Source organism: Electrona antarctica (assembly GCF_951216825.1).
Source record: "Electrona antarctica genome assembly, chromosome: 14".
NCBI lineage: Eukaryota > Metazoa > Chordata > Actinopteri > Myctophiformes > Myctophidae > Electrona > Electrona antarctica.
Genome location: NC_136795.1, coordinates 38337482 through 38361336, shown reverse-complemented (window position 1 = coordinate 38361336; position 23855 = coordinate 38337482). Strand labels below are relative to the sequence as shown.

At 44.1% G+C, this 23855-nt stretch overlaps 1 protein-coding gene and 1 long non-coding RNA gene across 3 annotated transcripts; one reads left to right on the top strand and one right to left on the bottom strand.

The window, feature by feature from the left end:
- The first annotated feature begins 753 nt into the window (after positions 1–753).
- lfng (LFNG O-fucosylpeptide 3-beta-N-acetylglucosaminyltransferase) lies at positions 754–9932 on the top strand. Its single transcript, XM_079520490.1, has 8 exons — positions 754–1301; positions 5928–5976; positions 6232–6334; positions 6679–6832; positions 6962–7047; positions 7418–7583; positions 7703–7788; positions 8348–9932. Exons 1-8 carry the CDS (start codon positions 882–884, stop codon positions 8412–8414), a joined length of 1131 nt encoding a protein of 376 aa, XP_079376616.1. The 5' UTR covers positions 754–881; the 3' UTR covers positions 8415–9932.
- LOC306936856 lies at positions 3188–23721 on the bottom strand. Of its 2 annotated transcripts, none has more exons than XR_013791552.1 (4): positions 23631–23721; positions 18974–19105; positions 18734–18869; positions 3188–4215 (listed from the first exon to the last, which is right to left on the bottom strand). It is a non-coding gene; the product is annotated as an uncharacterized lncRNA (long non-coding RNA). The 2 variants fall into 2 exon arrangements; XR_013791553.1 differs by lacking the exon at positions 3188–4215 and adding an exon at positions 5765–5960.
- Between the last annotated feature and the right edge of the window lie 134 nt (positions 23722–23855).

Sequence of the window (23855 nt, the reverse complement as noted above, 5' to 3'; positions counted from 1 at the left end):
CCATTGCCTTGTGAGGGCCAGCATTTGAATAACAAGTGTTCAGGTTCAGGAATGGCCAACTGTTCAGAGGCGTCACAAGGTCAGAGAGGAACAATAGAATTGGCCTCCATTGGTGAACAAGGCAGTCCACACTTGGCTGGCCACGCCTAAAACAAACCGCATTGAATGGAACTTAATTCTTCCGAAACAAAACTCAAGATTTTAATATGTTTAATCATTAATGGTAAACTACAAACTCTGTGTACTTGTTGATGCAATGTTTCACCAGGTGCAGCCTAAACCTGCCCTGCCCAGACAACCACCTGCAGCACTGTTTTCCTTGGGTCAATATTTCACCTTTATCTCTGGAACAGGCAAACTGAACTTCTGATCTCCTTCAAGCAAGAAACCGCCAAACTAAACTTGTATATCACACGCGCTCGCGCGCGCACGCACGCGCACACACACACACACACGCACACACACACACACACACACACACACACACACACACACACACACACACACACACACACACACACACACACACACACACACACACACACACACACACACACACACACCCACACCCCCCACACAGTCACACAGTCACACACGCACACTTCATTGTTTTCACAGGCCGTGTCTTCAAGGCTGAAGGCAGCACGCTGCGTTCAAGGCCCGCCCACGAGGCGTGGCCTGCGTAGAAGTTTATATAGCTTCCCGTGCAACAGTGGCGCTTGTATACTCCTTAGCTATGAAACGTAACGGGACTACCGCCACATAACGTTTTCCGCGTACCACTGAGAGATATCACCACATGGACTTGGACTTTGTATCTGGAATTAATTCAGTGTGCTGCTGAATAGCGCTTTAATTAGTTATTTATTAGAATTAAAATCATGTTGAAAAACAATGGGAAGACAGCTGTCTCCATAGTCAGCGCAGCGTTTCTCTGCCTCCTCCTGTTGCTGCTGGTGGCTGCAGCGTCGCAGCATCACCGCTTCCAGGTGGCCGAGGATCATCCCGCGGAGGAGACGCTCCGCTCCCTGCGGAGTCTGGCGCCGGACCACACGAGCCCTGCCGGACCGCAGGCGAAGAAGATCGGATTCTCCGCGTATTTCACCAAACTGTCCCGGGGACGCAGAGAGGCGGAGAAGCCCGCGCTGTCCTCCGCATCGCCCGGGGCAAACGCGTCTCCTCCTCCCGCCGAGGACATCAGCGCCAGTGATCTCTTCATAGCTGTCAAGACCACGAAAAAGTTCCACCAGTCGAGGCTGAATCTTCTGCTGGATACGTGGATCTCAAGAAACAAGCCACAGGTAAATAAGAGGCTAAATAAGATTAAGAATATACATTTATGCCTGGATGGTAGCCTAATTGTTTTGGGTTATACATAAAACAATGTGATCCATTAATTCACCCCTTATCTTACTCGCGTTAGACTATACGATCATGTACGTGTTCTACGAAAAAGAAAATAAAGGGTATATAGATCTATCTTAGACTATCTACCTCTCCATGAGTCCCTGTAACTCTATGTAATTGTTTCTCTGAACTGAGGCCATTGTCCCTGACCCCGTCCCGTTGTGCTTTAACAATGGCCCCGTGCAACACATGCAGGTGATGCCTGCAATGATAGCCCGGCTACAGTGTTGCATTGTTCCCTTGTTATCAGATGACAGACACGCTGAAATAATGGCCACAGCAGCCATGTTCCATTATCCCGAATATCCGCTGGGATCTGTCACTTTTATATTCGGGCTCCAAAGTGATGTCCCTGAGAACGACGGGAGAGAACAGTTTTCAAGCCCACACCCACCCTCCCCTCCCTCCCTATTATCTCCCCTCTTTTGGGCGTCCCCCGTGAAAAGCCTAGTGTCGGTGCAATGGATGCTTCACAGCAGCGACTCTGACTGGTGCTGTCCCCTTTCCAGGGCTACAACAAAGCGTCTTTCTGATGGGGGAAGAAAAGCTTTCCCAGCGTCTTGTCTCACTCTCTCTCTCCATGGGAACGTGGGAGCCGAGTCTGGGTCAAGCCCATACCGAGGGATGGGAAGACGGGGGGCTTCGCTAAGGGGATGCCTGTAAGGGACAAAGGGGTGCATCTGTTGGGAAGTTTGGGTCCTGGAGGAGTAGCACGCTGGGGTATGAAATAAATGTGCCTTTGAGACTAGAATCTCTTTTAGGTTGTACACAAAGACACAGTCAACAGAAAACACACAGGCTAGTCAGAGTGGTTTTATACAGCAGCCATGGCTGTCACACATGGTTTTCCAAAAAGTCACTTTAATTGGCTTCGGACATATTCACACGTCCCACCATCCACGTTTTTCTTTCTCTCTTTTTTAAATAGAACATTTCCATCACCATTGTATTCCAAACACCACTGTTTCTGAGCTGAGAGGAATGATCCCTGGATAGGGAGAGAGCTGGGCCACGGAAACTGAGCGGACAACATTTATCTTTCAATGTCACATCCACTTAGCTAATTCAAAATCAATTCCCACTTTCTGTGCGCATGTGTTGAACACTTACATAAGCACAGCAAGAACGTCACAGCTCCCAGATAGTTAAATTAACGCAGATGACTCCGCTGTGTATACATAATTATATTATACAACATCAGGTAACTGTTAAGGGGAGGCTCCCAGATTGACTCTGCAGCAGTGTGCGTGGGAACGGGGTTGTGCTGCAGTGGATGATGTTAGTTATCCCAGCATCCTCCAGCTCTAACAGCGGGGCTTAGAGAGGTTAGGCAGCTGGTGCACGGCAGCGCAGACATAAAGGACAGACTCAACCCACAATGCAAGAGGGAGTTCCTAGAGGAGCACTGCCAGGTGGCCAAGAGAGGGAGAACAAAAGATGGCCTTAATGCTAGCCATATGATGCACCCAATTCCCACCATATCTACATATGGTCATCACTGCACTCATGAGGTCAGACGTGTCAACTGCGAACACCTGTGGTGGTTTTGATTAGTCATCGCGATGATGCCATTGAAAATGCAGGCTATAGCAGGAGGATAGTGTTATGTTGCTATAAGTCAGTGGGCATTAATGACATAACAATTGTACCACCCCCCCCCCCCCTCCCCCCCCCCCCCCCCACCAAAGTTGTTTTTCCAACATTGCTGGCGTTTACCGATACGGAGTCGGGGGTTGCTATGAGATGCTGTTGTTTGCACACAAAACGGAGACATAAACAAAGACAGAAGAAGAATGACTGCTGCAGGACAGTGAATGTGCCTGTGGGCCGGCCTCCTTTGTCTGGCTCTTGTTATAGCTGAGCCCCTCCAGAGATAAAGGTGGCAGACAGTAGGCTAGTGGTGAAGAATTTACTGAGCAGCATTTGGGAATGATAAATGCAGCGCACAGAATTGACGATTCTTTTTTAGAAAGAATAATTTGTCTTCTTAGGAACAGCCAGAGTCAAGATGTTCAGGGGATGACATGTGTCTGCCTATTTGGATTCAAAATATCAGCATATACATTTGACTTTGGTAGTGTCAGGACAGTTGGCACACGGATCACAATGGCATTGCGTTATACGCATTCCACTCTTAATTGAAATTACAGTAATCAGCTAGTGCTCCAGCATCAAGTGCTCATTTAGCTGGCTGTTGGAACAGGACTTGGACTGTGATGAATGAACAGATCTGTTTACAGCTGCTCTCGTCAGAGAGTGAAAGAAAAAGACAGTCTCGTTGTGGAGGTAGCCAATGAGACCTACCAGGAACACCCAGGGTCCTTGAAAAACAAGGGCTAGTTTTTGTACTATTATTCAAAGTGGCTTTTTTCAAGCCTTTGCGATCTGCCAGGGCACTGGCAGCCCATATATTTTACTATTGTGGCAGTTCTTATGCAAGGCCTGAGTGCTCCATTTACTGGTGCCATCCGCTTCTCTTGTTCTGGCCGTCCTGATTGCCTACCAGGTCTCCCACTGCAGTGCAGAACTGCTTTGTCATAATAAAAAAGTGCTGTAATAGCTCACCGTTTGTGAGCTCACGGCCAAGAACACAGAGGGGGGAAACAGGCTGGGTGGGGGCAGTTGTTGATGGAGGGAGGGGGTCTATAGTGCCCTTCCTTCCTGGGGTGCTGGAGTCAGCCAGCCAGGCACCACATTCAGCTCCGCCTGCAGGGCCGTGCCAGGCCTTCCTGTGGTGAGGAGAGCAGTCTCTCTTAACTCTCATCCCATCGCTCTCTTCTCTTTGCCCCGTGGCCTCTTCATCTCTTACTGGGAGAGAGTCACACAGACAGCATCATTGTTTTCATTCAGTATGAATTAGTATTCCATAGACGTAACTGTGCTCTTTTTTTTTTTTTGGGGAAGTTTCAGTTAAAGGACAAAGACAGATCAAAAAAAAAAATCTCTTTCCCTTCCCGCAGGCTTCTCTTTAGTTAACTCCTGCAGCTGTATGCAAATGCTGGCAAACATATTTAGAATTTACCCAGTGGAGACTTTACCCAGCATGAAAACTCACGGCATTGTTCTATTCAAGAGGGCCTAGCTAAGTATGTGGAAAGGGGGGTAGGGGGTAGCATAGGGGATGAAGTAGGGGGTGAATGGCCACACACAGATTTCGATTTACTAATCAGTAGTGAGATTCCCCCCCCCCCCCCCCCCCCCTCTTTCCTCCCTCGCCTTCGCCACTCTCCCTCCTCTTTCTGTCAGTACACCCAGGCAGTCCTGGCAGCTGCCTCAATGATTAGGCTGTCCATTCACGGGGCTTTTAAAGCAAACAGCGCCAGTCTCAGATCCCCTTTACCAGCGAAATCACCACCCTTCCTTAGACAAACACGGGCTCATGGCTCTCGCATCGTGCAGCATCTGCTCAGAGTTTATTCCGCAAACCAATGAAGCCGCCTTGCCCTTTTTCCCCCCCCTCTTCCACGGCAGACATTTAGGAGGAATAGTGTTTGCACAGGCAAACGATGAGTGCGTGCGCAACTGCGCATGTCCCTGGCTGGTACCGACTCAGCTGGCTCTTCAAAAGATGCAGTTGCTGGCTGCAGCTCAGCGTGTGTGGTTTGCCGCACGTAGTTTGTCATAAAGCACTCTTTATCAGTCAAACCCAGGGAGCAGGTGAGTCGCCTGCTGCACTGTGACCCGGGCGTGCCGAGACACGTGGCGCAGATAAGGCAGCGTGCCGTTCGGCAGGTGCTGTCTGACTCACCTGAGAGGTGATGGGTAAACAGACCAGGGTGGCAGTTACACGGCCTGAGGCTCGCCGGCTTTTTCATCCACTCCGCTCAGTCTGAGGTGCACACCCCACCTTGCACCTGCTCAGTCCGAGACGCCATGAAAGATCATATAATCCCTGCGTGCTCTCTGTGATGTGGCAGTCTTGGAAGCCCTTTGTTGTGTTAACTCCTTTTGTTACCGATACTACTACTGTTATCTAGCGCCCGCAGCTTATTGCTGCTCCCTTTGTGCTCATAACTTAAACTTCCTCATAAGCCCTCTGTGTTGGTACAATTAAACAAGAAAATTGCATTGGTGGTCTGTATAATACAGAGACTTGTGGCGTGCAGCATGCCACATGTTAGGCGAACGCACGTTTTATTTGCACAACATGTTGAACGTAGACAGTGCGTCCAGCGGAATTAGGGGCTGGTTTGGGAGTGAGACAAGGGTGTGGGGAGGGGGTGTTTGGGGGTTCATACCCCCCTTTGTTCTAGGTCTACGATGCTTTGGGGGGGCTGCAGAGTTGCCATGGAGAGAGTGAAACCCAGGACAAAAGGCCTTTATTGGGGCATGGGCTGTTTAACTCAATGTGTTTTTCACTGCATAAAAGACTGATGATGGATGCAAATCACACTGAGTTAGGAACAAGCAGCACATCAGATGACTGGAAATCAGTTGATCTCGTGACAAAGTTTTCCTCAGTTTCATTTCATGTATTTCAAGGGGAAGTTGTGTCATCTCTGGTTTTCTTTATTTTACAGACATACGTCTTCACAGATGGAGAAGATGAGGAGCTGAAAAAGAAAATTGGTAAGTTGATGTACTGTATGCTGACTATAATAAAAGTTGAAATTGGTTCATCATTACGGCCAATTTTAGACATTTTGAAAGCAAATCCTATCTCAATCTGTACATGCATATTTCACTGGTCTTAGTGGAAAGTCATATTATGACTCCAACAAAGTCACATTACATTTCCTAGGCCTTGCAGATCCAACATTTGGCCTCCAAAATAGGGTACTTTCTTGTAACTCTAACTAATAATCATTTTTCTCATCATCACAGGGAGTCATGCCATCAACACCAACTGTTCTGCAGCTCATAGCCGCCAAGCGTTGTCTTGTAAGATGGCGGTGGAATATGACAAGTACATAGAGTCTGGGAAGAAGTAAGTGCACCCACAATTTGTTTTAACCCATTGATACCTGAGGCTGAATCTGGGAACGCCTTCTAGGGCCTGACCTAAGGTTTCTGAAAACCTTACAATTTTGATTCATTATTTTTTTAAATAGTTATGTTTTTTCAAAAATAGCAGACCTACAAGTTCATAGTGCGCCACTCGGTGGCGCGCTATGAGCTTGTAGATCTGCTATTTTTCAATAGCTAAATTATAACAATAGCTGATGAGACACAGAGAGAGCGCCGGCATCAATGGGTTAACCTCAAACATTTGTTTCTTAAAGAAAAAAAGTTACAATTTTGCACTTTCTGACTGTAACTTCTGTTCTTCAGGTGGTTCTGTCATGTTGACGATGACAACTACGTGAATGTGCGGACTCTGGTGAAGCACCTGTCCCAGTACCTCCACACCCAGGACGTTTACATCGGTAAACCCAGCCTGGACCGGCCCATAGAGGCCACGGAGAGACTAGCGGAAAACAAGATGGTGGGTGGATGATTGTTGCCTTTTCCATAATATAATGTACTTCTTCCTGGGATATGCCAACTATGGACAATTATGCTATGTTAGACTACAAAGAAAACTAACAATCTCTCTGTCTGTAATGTGTTTCAGAGACCAGTCAACTTCTGGTTTGCCACCGGAGGCGCAGGTTTCTGTGTGAGCCGGGGGCTAGCGTTGAAGATGAGCCCGTGGGCCAGGTGAGATTTGATCAAACGTGTGCAACAGTGATCGTAAATAGCCAGTGGTGGAAAAAAGTGCTCAAATGTTTTACTTTTTTGAGCAGGAATAACAATCTACAAAGTAACTAGTGACTAAAGTTTTCAAATAATTGTAGTGGAGTAAAAGTACAATATTTGCCCCTGAGATGTAGAGCAGTAGAAGTAAAAGTACTGGAAATTTGAAATACTCCAGTAAAGTAAAAAAAAAAAGAAAATCCTCAAAATTGTGCAGTACATGAGTAAATGTACTTAGTTACTTAACACCACCGTAAATAGTAGACATGTGTTGTCCTCCTTCGGCGTGCAGAGTGCCGTTGTGTTAATCACGTGTATCGTGTCTCCTCCTCAGTGGCGGCCATTTCATGAACACCGCCGAAAAGATCCGCCTGCCGGACGACTGCACCGTCGGTTACATCATCGAGTCGGTGTTGGGCGTGCCGCTGACACGCAGCAACCTGTTCCACTCACACCTGGAGAACCTGCAACAGGTCTCACGATCTGAGGTTCACAAGCAGGTGAGATGCTCAACTGCTGCGCACTCAATGTATAGACGTATTGTTGCAGACGGTATTGATGAGAATCTTTTTTTTGGAAGGTCATTGTGCTCATGTGACATTCATTATTCTCCTCCTAGATCACGTTGAGTTATGGAATGTTTGAAAACAAGAGGAACATCATCAATTTGAAAGGGGCTTTTCCCGTGGAGGAGGATCCATCAAGGTGAGAGCTATACAGAATATAATCATTTAAATATACCGTATATAGATTTAGCATGTGTCGTACTGTATATATAGTCTATCTAAAGGCTCGTGACACGTTCGGATCTTGTAGATCAGGGTTCCCCAATAGGCGGCCTGCGGGCCATTTGCGGCCCGCGGAGCGCCCCCTTGTGGCCCCTGGAAGAATTTCAAAAAAGAAAAAAAAAGTTTTTTGTTTTGTTTTGGGGGGGGGGGGGGGGGGGGGGGGGGGGTCCCAGATATAAATGGCATTAAATGGGGGTCAGTAGCCTATGCATGTCAAACTGGGCACCCCCTCAAGGACCACTGGTGGTCCCCGGGACCACTGGTTGAGAACAATTTTTAATTAATTAATGAAAACCCAATTTTTCACGCGTGCAGACTCGGCCCCCAGCCTGGTTCCCTAGTCAAAATATGGCCCTTGAGGAAAATTAATTGGGGAACCCTGTTGTAGATCGTCTATTTTCCCTATTCACCGTGTACTGTAATGTGTATTAGTAAACGCTTAATCTAAATCTAACCCTCACACCTCTGTGTTTCAGGTTCAAGTCTGTGCACTGTCTCCTGTATCCAGACACGCCGTGGTGCCCTCCTCTGGTTGCCTATTAGGGCGACCCCTCTCCTTTCTCATCCTCGTCCCCGTCATGCCTCGGTATCTGGAAGGCTCGTGGGGACCAGCGTTTGGTTATTAGACCATGTGGCTGCTGTATTTTCGCCGCAGTGACACATGGTGTTCAATAGTTTTATTAGGCTGCTGTGCGGCCTCTGCCCTGGGACACTTCCTTCCTGTCTGGTGCCTGGGCTCTCTCCCATTGTTGCAATGGTAGCCAGAGCCAAACTCCTGGCAGGAAGTAGCTTTCAGCGTTAAGCTTTGCAGGCAATCAATTGAGCTTTGTGTTGCAAAAATTTCGCTTGTAAAATGTAATAATGTATTTGCGATTCTCATAGAATGTAATGCCTTAATGTTCAAACCTTTTGCCAGCTTTAAACAAATAATATTCTTTAGATTTCTGTTTTACGTTTGACCTATTCCAATTTTTTAAGCGATGCTGATGCATCTTTCTGGACTCAAATGTTTAACTAATCATTGTAATTTCTTTGATTGTGAGAAAATCCGTTTTCTTTAGTGGTTTAGTGGTGTTTTTTTCTCTTTTTCGCTTTGACTCCGGACAAACTCCATAATATGAAGAGGTTATGCTTTTTTAATGATATCTGTCAGTGTTATTTCTCTCACAATTTGAGCTGGCATTAGGTTTTTTATTTTATTTTGTACAAATGTAACCTTGGGTGATGTAATCTAAGGTATATCAGGATAAAGCACTTTTCCCATTTTATATTTTAGGTGAACCGACTGAATTTACATCAATTGTCCATTATATGCATCAGATCTTTGTTAAAACCAACCAGCAACCCCTAAATATCAATATCACAATATTCTATTGTATTTAAGAACAGTCCTTGCATTTAATTACAATCAGGGAAATTAATATATGACAGAGATGTTGATTTGGGGTTAACAATCAGATTTTGATTAGCTTAAAAATTAATGAATTTGAAAATTGCACAGTTGAGTTTCAAATAAACTGTTGTTTGCTCCTGTAATGATGCTCAACCTAAGAGGCTTAACTGACAAAAAATAGTTTAAGCATGGATGTCATTTAAGTAGCCCCAAACAGTGACGAAAGCAACAACAACACATGTTTGAATGTGGATATATTGACCACATACCTTTACGCAACACATATTTTTGCACAAAAATATTGCATCCTGTTATTGTTAAAATTAATGTTCTTTAATTCCAGTTAAAGAACTGTGCATTGACCCACATTGGGTGATACTGTACATCTGCAGCAGTACTGTGTACTGTGCCTTTGTTTATGAACTGTAGTGATTGTACATGTTTAGAATGTAATTTCCCGTGGCGGTTTACATAATGCTTTTGATGACCTTGATATGGTTTTGTACTGCTTTGAATTGTACTCGATGGCTGTGGTGGTTTATTCTCCAGTATCTGGAGGGTTCAGACAGTTCATTCAAACACTAGCTTCTCAGGGATTATGTTGTGATCCTGGTATTGTTGCCATGGGAACCACAGTGGGGCCCAAACTTTGAATAAAGTTGCATAACCACTGAGAAACATTACATATTTGTCTGTGTCTTTTTTAATTTCACTATTTTACTGATTTCATTCAGGTTATAGCTATACAATAACAGTCAGTGTCAAAGGTAGGCTAGTCATCTTATTATTCTGTCATTGGGTTAAAGCTGCAATATTAAAAATATAAAGCAATAATATGTCAAAATATTAATGACCTTTTTTATTTTTTTGGTATTCTGACAGCCAGCAATGGGTAGAACGCTTCAAAAAAAATTAGTCTCTGTGACACATCTAGGGGACGTAATCTGCATTCAACGATGTTCCTAGAAGCTTTGTCATTGGTCAAAAAAAACCTGGTCGCAGGAAGCAGACAAAAATTCTAGGATAATCTTTGAATGCAGATTGTGGCCCCTAGATGTGTCACACAGACTAAAAATTTTTGGGAGCGTTCTACCCATTGCTGGCTGTCTGAATACCAAAAAAATAAAAAGGTCATTAACATTTTGACATATTATTGCTTATAGCAGCTTTAAGGAGAAAAAATGATGTGAACTTTATTAAGAAAATGTGACACAAACAACAACTTCCAAGTGCAAGCACTTTCTTTTCTGACCCAATATACAGTATGTTTTCCAAACTGTCTTCCCAAGTGTGACGCTGAAAAGCTGGCCCAAACCCAGGGCGTAAATTGTAATGCTAATGGTGCACACTTAAAAGGACTGTCTGAGTCTCTCTATTTATTATTCTACAAGTGTGGGTATGGGAACGGACATACTGTAATTGCAATAGCAAACACTTAAGAGAAAATACACAGTGGAAACCACCATAGAACAGTAATCACATGTAACAGTTGTAATTTAGCTGACTGGGGTTGTAAGTAGACATGACAGTTTGGTGTACCTCAGGGATTACTGCGTTAAGATGACATGTGGAATTTGTGTAAATTGTATTAGGCAAAAGTTTAATCTCGTATCGCTCTTGCTCCTCATGGCGGTGCCGTGCCAGCACGTACGACCTAAATATGTTTTCATAGCCGAGAATGTTTCAAAGCTGACAACAAATCAGCAACGAAAATAAAGTCAGTCAAACATTTCTATATGGGCCACACACAATTATTGTGGCTACAGGCAATTCTAGGTGTTTTGGCAGCCCTCCATGTTGTGTATATGAATGTACTGTAAACCCAATAGATTAGTGGTTCCCAAAGTGGGGTCCGGGGACCCCCAGGGGTACTTGAGGGAGTTCCAGGGGGGGACCCAGCTAGATGATAGTTTGTAACCAAATGGACCCTTATGGGTCTGTAACTCAGAGAGTGTACAAATGGAACCAAATGGACCCTGACGGGTCCATTTGGTTCCATTTGTACACTCAGAGTTAAATTAGCATTGATTTTACAATATAAATTGGGGGTCCCAGAGATAGAAATGCTATTAAATAGGGGGTCCATAGACTAATGCATGTCAAACTGGGGGGTCCTTGAAATTAAACGGGTTGAAAATCACTGCTAGAGACATACAAATCTTTTCTTATGGGGGTCCCTGGCATATCTTTTCAAATGGGGGTCCACGGGCTAATTGGTGTCAATGTGGGGGTCCTTGACATGAAAAAGTTTGGGAACCACTGCAATAGATAATGAAATATAGAATTACATGAGAGAATGGGACTCTTGCCCGGACAACCAGGGCATTGGCTAGATAGAATGAAAAGACAATATATGGTAAATTACTGTATAACCTAAATGATTTTGACTGAGGTATTATAGGGAAATAGCCAAAGTCTGACTTGGTCATGAATTGCTATCTTTATTGAAAAACAAAAAACCTTTTTGTAAGTAAACAACTAAACTGATGCTTGCGCGTACCGTGTGCTGTACATCCATAACTTGCACATTAGCCTAATTATGACTAACGATAACGAATAGTCATTTCTCATGTCATCCACATTTACTTTTCTTTCGCATGGTGCGGTTCTTCTTCCTCTGACTGACAGGCTGAATATAGAGGGAGGTTTATCAATCAATCATCACTATGCAAATTAGATAATTGGGATTAGTTTATACAGTCCCGTTTAACGCAGTCTATGATTTTCAAGCCTCTATATAACTTCATTTGCGCCAATTGTGTCACAGAAACGGATGGGAGGGTGGGGGGGGGGACATGTTGATTGATGTCTGCTTGAACATGAGATCCAGACACATAAAAGCTTCCAGCTTTTCTCACTGCACATCTCAGGAAGGCAAAACCTATGATTATGGTCTGTGGTCTGGATGTTTGCTTGTGTAATTTGTCTCCCACGCTAGGCTTCGCTGACCAATCCTCGGCTATGTGAGGGAAGCCGACTGAGTTCAATATCATTTGAGTAATGCATGGAGCCTTGATATCATCTATTTCCTGTGTGTGTGTGTGTGTGTGTGTGTGTGTGTGTGTGTGTGTGTGTGTGCATGTGTGTGTGTGTGTGTGTGTGTGTGAGAGAGAGAGGTAATGACAGGTGAGAAATAACAAGTCCAGATCTGACTGGACTAAGAGATGGTAATCACAGAGCAGTATGTGACAGGATACTGCAGCACTATACACATGGTTATGCTTCTGTGCACCTGCTTGCACGTTATGCTAAAATGTATGCGCCGTTGTAGAATGGCGTCCCTTGCCGAAAAACAGCAGATCTAAAAGCTCACACCGGGGCAGACCAAGGCGCAGTTGGAGGAAACACATCGACTCACTGGCCTTGGAACGTCTCGGAATCCCCCAGGAGGAAGTCACTAATGTTGCTCTGGAGAGGGAAGTCTGGAGCTGTTGCCCCCGCGACCAGACTACGGATAAGCGGTTGAAGATGGATACATATATTATATAACTCAGGATTTATGGTGAGAGATGACTGGAGACTACCGTGAGTGATTTTCTGCCAGTGATTAAGATTATCCGGTATCCAAATATTAATCATGTCCTGTTTACAAAACAGAAATAAAATCCCATACGACTTGTTGATGTTTCTCGGTTTGAACTTTGAATGATCACACTGGTTTAGAAATGAATGACACATTCCTCTACATTTATGGCTTTACTCCCAGGGACGAAAAAAAAATAATAGTCGTGAAGTGTCTGCTACCCATGTAATGAAAGGCAAGGTTCCAAGAAAGAACTTCCTTATTGGAGATGACATTAATTCAAAGCCAGCCGTTATGAATTTTGTTGTGACTGTTTTGTTGGCCCCCACTGCTGAAAGAGGTCTGTATTTGTCTTTTCGGAAACAGAACCCAGTCCTTTATCTATGGAGTCAGATCAAAACTCTTTTTTAAAGATAAGATAGACCTTTGTTACCCGTGGGGAGATTCTGGTGTCAGCAGCAACAGAAACACAGGATATGTAAAGATAAGGATAGATGGATAACATCAAACATAAAGTTAAAAAAAATCAAATAAATTGTCTCGGATACTAGACATATGTGCTGGGTCTGACTCATTAAGCTAAATTATGTGCAAAAATAATAAATCCAGTGGATATGCACAATTGTACTTTCATCCTCAATGGATATATGAATGGATGGATGCATCAACAGTGAATATGAGATAATATAGGCCAGGTTTTTTTTGGTATATAACTTTGTAATGCTACTGACATCTGAGCGCAACACTCTAGAAAACAAAGTATTACATTGTGGGTTTGAGCTGGCAGGCCCTTTTTTTGTCAATCAATCAAGTCACCTTAATTCACTCACTATGTGAATAATGAATATATGAGTGGATATTAGTGTCTCACAAATTCTAATTAACAGGCATTTGACACTGTTTGTAATGACAGATTAATTGGATATGTTAATTTTAATCCTTCGAGGGGATACCATAGAACACTGGGTAAATCCTCCCTCCCTCGTTACCATGTCTAACATTGAGAGAAACCCTTTTGATCAGGGCTTGTTGGTCTGCGACTGTTTGTCCAGCCGATACAAAAACAAACACCTAGGTGTGATTTCCGGCACCTCCTAAATGAGGTGGGCGGGAATATGTGAAAATTCACAACCCGTTAAGTTTACCGTTTGTCTTCGTTTGAAATTGTGACACGGAAGAAAATAGAGGTCTAACTGTGTGTGAAATGGAATACCCCGGAGTGGCAAAGTGGGCCGTCGGAAATTAGCCGGAGCTGGTGGACCCTGACACCATCTCCAGCTGAACAGATCCGAACCGACACGTGGATGGTGGCGAAACTGCCACTGAGAGGGACATGCCACAGAGAGAGTTTTGATTGATTGATTGATTGATTGAATACTTTGTTAATGGTTTTCAGAAGAAAGCACAGGAAAGTACAGTTCAATTAGGGTCTGCTAAGAGGATTTAAACCCAAGAAAGACTATGGCTAGTTTGTTTCCATTGGGGTATTTCATAATCAATTCGTCGAAGAGAGATAGTGTGTGTGTGTACGCGTGCACGTGCGTGTGATTAAAGAGATGGTGGTGACTTGCACGTTGTCGTTGCCGTGACTTTGCCATATTAGCCCGTTTCCAATTAACATCCCACATTGTCTGCGGGATTAGGAGACGTAGTGCAATTCTCTGGCCCCACTTGGGAGTTCCCTCTAACAACTGGTCGTGGGCCTTTAATCCTCCTTGGTGTGCTCAAAAGGTTGAGGAATTTACTATAATCCAGATATCACATTTCCTCACAATGAAAGTGCCTGGACTTCAGACGTACTGATACGTTGCTCTGTCATTGTCTTGGAATCAGTGACCCGAGGAATTTCAAAGGCCCGGCTCAACTTGAACAGGTCCTGTTGTGAACAGCCATTTGATCTAACTCACATCTAATGTAATACTCATAATTGAACTGTTGTTTTTGCAACATTGTTCAAATTTAAAATGTTAATTCAAATTGTCAATCTCTTCATAGGTCAAATTTGTCTTTCACTATAATGGACATAACCTGACTCCGCCAGATGGGGCAGCAGAGAGTACACTGGGTTCCCCCCCCTCGAGAGCAGGAGGGGGGGGGACCCAGTGTACTCTCTGCTGCCCCATCTGGCGGAGTCAGGTTACAATGGACAAGCATGTAGGTTCAAATCCGCAGAGACAAAATTAGCCCAATCAGATCATTTCTTAGAAATGTGAAATAGGCCTGGCCAGAGCCTTAGATATAGACAGAGTTACGCAAACTGCGTTCACTTCATGGGGCCAGTCCAATGGCGGCTCTCCTACATAGACTTCTATTGAGCATGGGGACAACCAACTGGGACAAGTCCTGGACCGGAAGTAGGCAGAAATGCATTGGACTCAGGCAACAGCCCAGCTTTAATGATCTTAAATCCCTTCATTTTAGATTGTTTTTGAGTGGTGTAACCACTCCTACAACTGGCTTTTGTGTGCAGAAAAAAATGAGCATGGTTGCTATGTTCAAAATAATTTCTGACGTAATTAAATCACACCCGGGTGAACTGGATGACCGTAGCAACCATGCTCATTTTTTCTGCACAAAAAAAGCCAGTTGTGAAATCACATCCGGGTGTGATTTCATTACGTCAGATCAGAGCTGATCAGGCTATATAAAACCTTACACCACTCAGTTCACACTGGTGTGATTTTTTTAGTAATAGTACAACATTAACATTAAAGAGACTTTAGTTGTTACTGTACAATACTTTAAAACAGTTGTCATGTTGCACACATGCTTAAAATAGCTCTTATTTGCGCCGCCCTCGTTGAAAACAATGTATTTCCAACTCCAGCTTGTACCAGTTCAGGCTCCATGAACAGCGCTCGAGCGCTCGGTTTCTGCCCCATCAACATCGCAACTCTTCTATTAGATGGCTCTGGGCCTGGCCACGCGATTCTTTAGGCTTTCTAGATAGTTACACTGGTCGATCCTTTAACTTTACGTGACAAAACAGGCACTGAATGTGTCCGAGGAACGGGAGCAACGTTTGTCTTTAAACCTCAAGTCATCGCATTAAAACGATCTGACTTGGACTGACTGCATGCTCTCCTTTCTCTTGTTGAATGGTAATAATACTGACACCTGCTAGTGTGTTGAGTAATGCATATCCCCTCCTTCAACAGTACAGTCATTAGTCTAACAGCAGAGATCAGTATCAAGATCAATATCTATCTAGAATAGATTTAGATCCATATTGAAATGAAAACACGAATCCTGGCATTGTACTGCAGGGACACTAGATTTACAGTATTCATAGCTTTACCGAGGGTGACAAAAAAACAATTATTAGCTTTATGTACTTCAGCATGATATAATTTAAAGGAATAAGGTCGTGTGACAAAAGTAGGAACTGAAAATGATCTGAAGACTGTTATTAAGTGCTATTTTGGCAATATCTATCGCATACTTACAAAGAAGTTGACAGCGATACTAATGTATGTATACATTACAAATCCAGAGGCAACTGTCGCACACACACACACACACACACACACACACACACACACACACACACACACACACACACACACACACACACACACACACACACACACACACACACACACACACACACACACACACACACACACACACACACACACACACACACACACACACACACACACACACACACACAGCTTTGCATAAATGTAAAACAGGATGCAAATGCATATGAACCCTTCATATCCTAGCCGCAAGCGGCATCTTGTCGCTGTAACGGAGCTAAATCTTTCAACAACCACACCAACCACACCAAAAGATGGTTCCAAGACATCATGATGAACCAACGTTGTAAAGAGAGATAAAGGGTTGGATTATACCCTCGCCTTAGGACAGCCTGGTAAACGTCTCCTCTTTTATAAAGACTATTTTTAAAAACTGAACTGCTGTTAACATTGCTAATATGGAAACATTAATGTTCTGGTATTGAGAGAGCTGAGCTGAGATCATATGGTCCAACGTCTAATGTGGGTTAAACATGGCCGCCGTGGAGATGGTGGTAAACCACTGGATCATGACACAAGCTTTACATAAGAAAATACTTAAAAATGACCTTCAAAGAAACAGGAAGGAGAGGGATATGCTTTGGACAGATGGAAAGAAAAAAAGGATTTTGAATAGGGAAGGCTTGCATGGCGGCACGTCACGGCGAGTGGGAGGAGGGGATTTGGCGAGAAGTTAACTTCCATGAACTGACACGGAGACTTGTTCCACACAGCTGAGGAGTTAAAAGGTACAGAGAGGGTTGGAGAAGAACAGAAGCGACTCCCATAAAGCCATTCATTGGATGCATGCTGCCTCAGACTGGTGTGTAGGTGACGCGCACAAAGGGGGAGCTGGGGTGTGAATAACGTGTGCAATGACACCCAGGATACAGCTGCCTCTCTTTTCAGCCCGACCACAAAGGAGACGAGCAACACGCCCTGCTTCCTTTGACTCCCGTTCCATCTTAAGCATCTGGCAGCATTCCCTACAGAACTGGGGAACAAAAAGTGACTATGGGTCTGCAGTGCAGTGCAGTCAGTCCCAGTGCTCGCGCAGAAAAGGAGTGGTGGTGTGTGTACACACTGAACAGGCAGCAGTATCATCGGATACCGAGAGAGAAGGACCCAGTTTCTCCGCCAAAGTATTAAATGTATCACCATACATTACAATTCGTGTTAACTTAACTCTGAAAGGTGTAACTGTACACTGTCAGAGTTAAGTGATCTCTCCAGAGTTAGTGGTGCAGAAAGCGTTGAACATCGTATGCAGCTGCTTGTGACAGAGGAGATTGAGAGCGGCAGGCGAGGACAACCATAGGCCTGTGGTACGTTTGGTCCTGGCAGAGTGCCAGACCAGACACAGGAAGTGTCTACAGCGGGTCAGAGGGCTCTGCCACCATCTCGCCCCCAATTCAGCACTGCACCTCCAAGCATTAGTGACGCATTCCTACAGTCCCACAATAGAGTGGAGGCTAATTCAATTTCCGAGACAGACAGTCTGGGCGTGTGACATTTCATTAGTGTGACTGTCTCTTCCCTCGCTGAATTCACTCAGTCGTTGTGTTTGTTTAGAAATAATTAAATGAATTATGCTTTTGTTTGCTTACTACCTTGTTCGGTTCCACCATCGTAACAAAAAGCAATGAGACAGATGTCTACGAGATCGCAGAGATCTCTGAGCTCTATGAAATGAAATGAAATGATTACTATATTTACCCAGGGTATCTGGGCTAAGCTCAAGAACTTGTTTCCAGCCAGGCCCTGCTCATAGAACATTTCATCGTAGTGGTTCAATGCCTTGTTCAAGGGCACTTCAGCGATGGTAATTTTTTAACGTGTCGGACAGCTGATTCGAACTGGCGACCTTCCGGTATCAAGACCGCTCCGCTATCTGTTCGGCCACCGCTGCCACTAAGACCACTATGACCACTATGACCTGCCCAAGGCAAGGTTACTTTGGAGAAGTGGATTACATAATTGCCAAAAGGACCCGTGAAAATAAGAACAAAAAGGAGATTCACTGTTTTAGAAAATTATTTCAAGATCATTTTCATCTGACATGGCTATATCTCAGAACATGACTCAAAACTACACATATTAAGGTAAGGTGAGATAAAGCTTTACCGTCCCCAAGGGAAGATATCCACTGTGGGATGATTAACCCCTCCCTCCTTCAATATAGACATACGTACACAATGGCAGTTGAGACAAAGAACCATCAAAGTCCATAATAATTATCCATAACTTATACATTGTGTAAGATATAGTTACAGGTCAGGACAGATAGGGCTTTTCGGGGGGCTTTTCGGGGAGGGGTCAGACTTAGATGGTTCTTCGTACACAAACAGGGGCACCACCACCATGTCACATCCATGGATAAATATACAGTCCTATTTTGTTCAAATAGCTGACATGTTAGCGTCACCTTTAGGTTGGTGTAGCTCCTCTCACAACGTTGACGAGTGGACAGGTCGGGTTCTTTATAAACGGTCATTTATTTCTTCAGGCATTCTTCTCATTCCCTCAGTCATGGCATGCTGTGAGAATGATACTGTATAGGCCTATGTTCACACAAAAAACAACAATAAACACACCATCAACAAAATTGCACAGTACATAACATAATACTGGCCAAACATACAAAACAAAAAATTAAATAGAATACCTCGTTGGCCGCGTGTTGTGGAAAAGTGGTTCTTCGTTCTTCTTGACTTGAGAATGTCTTTTGACCGTCTGTCTGTCCTTCCTTGACTTCAGACGTGCTTCAATAACTTTAGCAGCGCGATATAACACTAAACTGCAAGTGTAAGACCAGAGTCTGAGTGACACAGGATTGTTTGTACCACCTAGCACCTGACCAGACCTGCTGTGTGCAATGACATGCAATCATGCATCAACCAATAATGGTCCAGTGTAGTGCTACTGACCCTATGGTACTGACAGACAGGTAACCTTTGTTCCACCAGAAGGTTATCACATAATGAAACCTATTATTTATATATGCATCATGAAATTATTATGAATTATACCTCATATCTTATTTTATTTTAGCAATCTTAGTATTATATAGTACAATCATTTTAATAACAGCAGTTACAGGTGGTAAAACTTTCAGTAGTATTACTATGTAGTTCATGTGATAATAAAGTTGAACGGCTCTGCATCTCGTCTTTCCATCAGTCGAGTCCATCCTAACACCCTCATAGTCCCCCTTTCGAAGAAATTAAAAGGCAGTCTGTGTCTATGGGCAGCAGCTGGCTGATGGCCCACAGGAAGCAGACAGAGCCAGACTTCTGGCCTGCTGGTGACACTGACCTCTTGACACTATAGTCATGTTTTGACAGCCCATCCCTCCTCCCCCCGCCCTCACCCTAAGCAAAAACATCATACAAATAGCAAAATGAAACGATATACAACACATGAATGGAGCATACTCAGAATGCAAATCTATTATATTTAATTCATTATAAGTGCATTATATATTTAAGCAAGTCTTCATGAATCATATAGAGGCTGCAGTATTTGTGTGAGAAAATAGAGTCAATACTGAATGCTCCATGCTTGATTGCATTACGTCCACCAGAGAGACAAAGCATATTTTCACTAGTAAACACCAGAAATGTTTTACCCTTTTGGTTTCGCTGTGCTATCAGCTGAGCTGGGAATTAGCTCAACTGAAGCTGGGCAAAACAGCAGAAGCTGGGCCAGTTACTTCCGCAGATTGGCAGTGGTGGAAAAAGTACTCAATTGTTTTACTTAAGTATAAGTATCAATACTGTAATATAGAAATGCTCCATTACAAGTACAGTCAGTCAGTCAGTCAGTCAGTCAGTCAGTCAGTCAGTCAATCAATCAATCAATGTCATCTTGCTCTCTCTGAGTCTCTGTCTTGCCCATAGACTGTAGAAAATAGGTCTTGCCTATCAATGCCTGTCTACTATTGCATGAATGCCTTCAAAATAATGCAATGTTTCAAGGGCCTCAGTTTCCTGCCTTGCATGTCATTGACTGACTGTCCTGTGTTTGCATAACACTGACTGAATAATGATGAAGTAATTAACAATCCCCAGAGAGGGTAGGTTTGCCTCAAAGTGTCACCCTGAGCTACCAGGACACAGCGCCCTCTTCTGGTCGCGAATAGCCACTGTAATAAGCTTCCTTTATCTATAAATGCACCACGTCTCTGTCTGTCTGTAAGTACGCGTGTACGGCTGTAATGCAAGTAACTCGAGTCGAGAACCGTTCGCCCCACCGACTTCAAATTCGACACACGCGTTCCACTTCCACACCCCCACAGGGAGTGCAGTGACCGGTGTCGAGACGGTCGGACACACGGTTGTCCAGAACCGCCACAAAAGGCCCGGGCTCTGTACAGGGCCCCAGCCCAGCGTCCATATATGGAGCTGGCCTGTTCTGACATCACAACACTCCATATTTGGCCATGCCTGACATCACAACACTCCATATTTGGGCATGCCTGATACATAACTCCATAGGAATAAAGGCACACAGAGAGACAGATGGGTGGAACCGTGGAACGGGCATGGATCTCCAACTTCCATCTTCCACTCAGTGCTTACAGCTGGGCACCGTTCTAGTTTCGTAAATGACTACAAACCTACAGACGACACTGTAGGTAAAGTGTTTTATTTGGTAAGATGCCCCGCCCTCCTCAATCATGTGTGTGGTTGTCTTAAATAAAGGATAATGAATGAATAAATGTATTGGCCTAGTTTCATTAGTTTAAATACATTTTAGCCCACCCTACTCGAAATAAGCGTATTAGGAAACGAGTAGCTCACTCCTCACCTCTGTAACTCCTGCACACCTGTTTGGCCAGTGAGGTTTTTAGGAGGAATTAAGCTCGTTTAGCGACCAGTTGACCATCCAGTCTACCTCTCCGCAGGGGGGGCGCGAGACTACTAAACTACAGAGTTACAAACACTACTGGTTCTGGTTGTGTATAACTGCCAAAGGTGGACAAGCTTATTTTCCTCACTTAATTTCAGTTTGTTATGAGTTGGTTATATTGACTCGTAGGTCTAAAATGTCAGAATCGATCAAATGCGAGAGTTCTACGAGAGTTTGATGAGGGGTAATCCAGACGAGGACGATTTCGGTGTTTCTCGGGCAAGTAATTAGCCGATCTGCCCTTTTTGTCACACGGAGACGGCGTTTTGGGGGACTTTAACGGCTAATTTTGAAACTACCTTCCAGAGTGGGAAAGTTTGGAGACGCGACTTTCACGTCTCCGTGTGTACAGCGAATGCTGCCTAATTTGCTGAAACGGTGATGTCATAGTCCCCTCGCCCCCTCCAAACTAACCAGTGTTAATGGTTTATTTCACCATAACCATTTACATATAAGTATCACAGCTATTTTATATTTGTACATAATGTCTATAAATCTCTTATCCAAAAATAGCCGATCTGCAGCCCGCACGCATGCAAACCGTTGCTGCGATTGAGCAGGCATGCACGAGAGAGGAGTTGTGTGTGAGGAGCTGATCACAGATAGAGGGAAAGTGTTATATTTGGCCTATTATTTATGCTATATATTATTGACCGCGTCTGTGTCAGACGCAGTCGCAGTCACAGAGAGAGAGAGAGAGAGATGCTGCGTGTTAAAAAATAGAAGGGGCGCGCTCTCTCTCGCTCTCTCTCTCTCTCTCTCACACTTACTTTGTGCTTGCTGCTGTTTTCAGAAGAATTAATCCAAGGTTTGTCATATATTATGGTTTAGTAGGCATACACTTTAGCTGGTCAGTCAGTGTGTGCAGACTCAGAGAGAGAAGCAGCACTGCTCTGCTCATTAAATTGATATGACGCATATGCGCATCTGATCAAGATAATTAGTTATTTGGCAACACCTGTGTGAAATACCAACGCTTTCATATAGCCTTTAGAATAAGCTTTTTCTTTTTTTTGTGGCCATCTACAGGCCAGCCATGTGTACTGCATCTTTATCTTGAAAACGAAGCAGTTTACCGGTCTCGAGTGGACGTCGTACATAATTAACATAACCGCAATGTAGACGCAGTAAAGTTTTATATCGTTCGCAAACTTAGGCGGGGAACAGCCCGCGACGTCCTCGTGTACCCGGCACATGATGAATCTTAGGCCTTGTCTTCACGAGGACGTCGCGGGCTGTTCCCCGCCTAAGTTTTGTGAACGATATAAAACTTACTGCGTCTACATTGCGGTTATGTTAATTATGTACGACGTCCACTCGAGACCGGTAAACTGCTTCGTTTTCAAGATAAAGATGCAGTACACATGGCTGGCCTGCAGATGGCCACAAAAGAAAAGAAAAAGCTTATTCTAAAGGCTATATGAAAGCGTTGGTATTTCACACAGGTGTTGCCAAATAACTAATTATCTTGATCAGATGCGCATATGCGTCATATCAATTTAATGAGCAGAGCAGTGCTGCTTCTCTCTCTGAGTCTGCACACACTGACTGACCAGCTAAAGTGTATGCCATTGCCTACTAAACCATAATATATGACAAACCTTGGATTAATTCTTCTGAAAACAGCAGCACGCACAAAGTAAGTGTGAGAGAGAGAGAGTGTGAGAGAGAGAGAGAGAGAGAGCGAGAGAGCGAGAGAGAGCGCGCCCCTTCTATTTTTTAACACGCAGCATCACAGTCACAGAGACTCTCTCTCTCTCTCTCTCTCTCTCTGTGACTGTGACTGCGTCGGACACAGACGCGGTCAATAATATATAGCATAAATAATAGGCCAAATATAACACTTTCCCTCTATCTGTGATCAGCTCCTCACACACAACTCCTCTCTCGTGCATGCCTGCTCAATCTCAGCAACGGTTTGCATGCGTGCGGGCTGCAGATCGGCTATTTTTGGATAAGAGATTTATAGACATTATGTGCAAATATAAAATAGCTGTGATACTTATATGTAAGTGGTTATGGTGAAATAAACCATTAACACTGGTTAGTTTGGAGGGGGCGAGGGGACTATGACATCACCGTTTCAGCAAATTAGGCGGCATTCGCTGTACACACGGAGACGTGAAAGTCGCGTCTCCAAACTTTCCCACTCTGGAAGGTAGTTTCAAAATTAGCCGTTAAAGTCCCCCAAAACGCCGTCTCCGTGTGACAAAAAGGGCAGATCGGCTAATTACTTGCCCGAGAAACACCGAAATCGTCCTCGTGAGTACAGGCCCTTAGGCTAGTCATACAGCATACTAGCCTACAGTAGTGTATACAGACACACACAGACAATAGGCCTGTGTTAGATATGGAACAGACCAGTCGGTTGGTAGACTGGTTTTAATGACTGCATTGCAACGGTAACTTACCTTAAAGATGGTCCAGAATAAGGTCTACAATCTCTACATGATAGGAGTAGACATGAGTGTCTCTCATCCTCCACATGCAGGCAGGTGCAGAAACACAGCAAAGCTCCAGCACTAATCATGTACCACCTCATCATAAGCCACCTGCTGGCCATCTTGAGTAACTAAATTACACTAGAGTAACTTGCTTGCCCAACACTGGACACAAATCAGTTATGATTGTGTGTG

Excerpts from the sequence above, each read along its gene's own strand:
- lfng (XM_079520490.1), top strand. The coding sequence starts at position 882 with ATGTTGAAAAACAATGGGAAGACAGCTGTCTCCATAGTCAGCGCAGCG. Across the intron at positions 7,048-7,417 it reads AAGATGAGCCCGTGGGCCAG|TGGCGGCCATTTCATGAACA; the intron begins GTGAGATTTGAT and ends TCTCCTCCTCAG. Across the intron at positions 7,584-7,702 it reads GATCTGAGGTTCACAAGCAG|ATCACGTTGAGTTATGGAAT; the intron begins GTGAGATGCTCA and ends TTCTCCTCCTAG.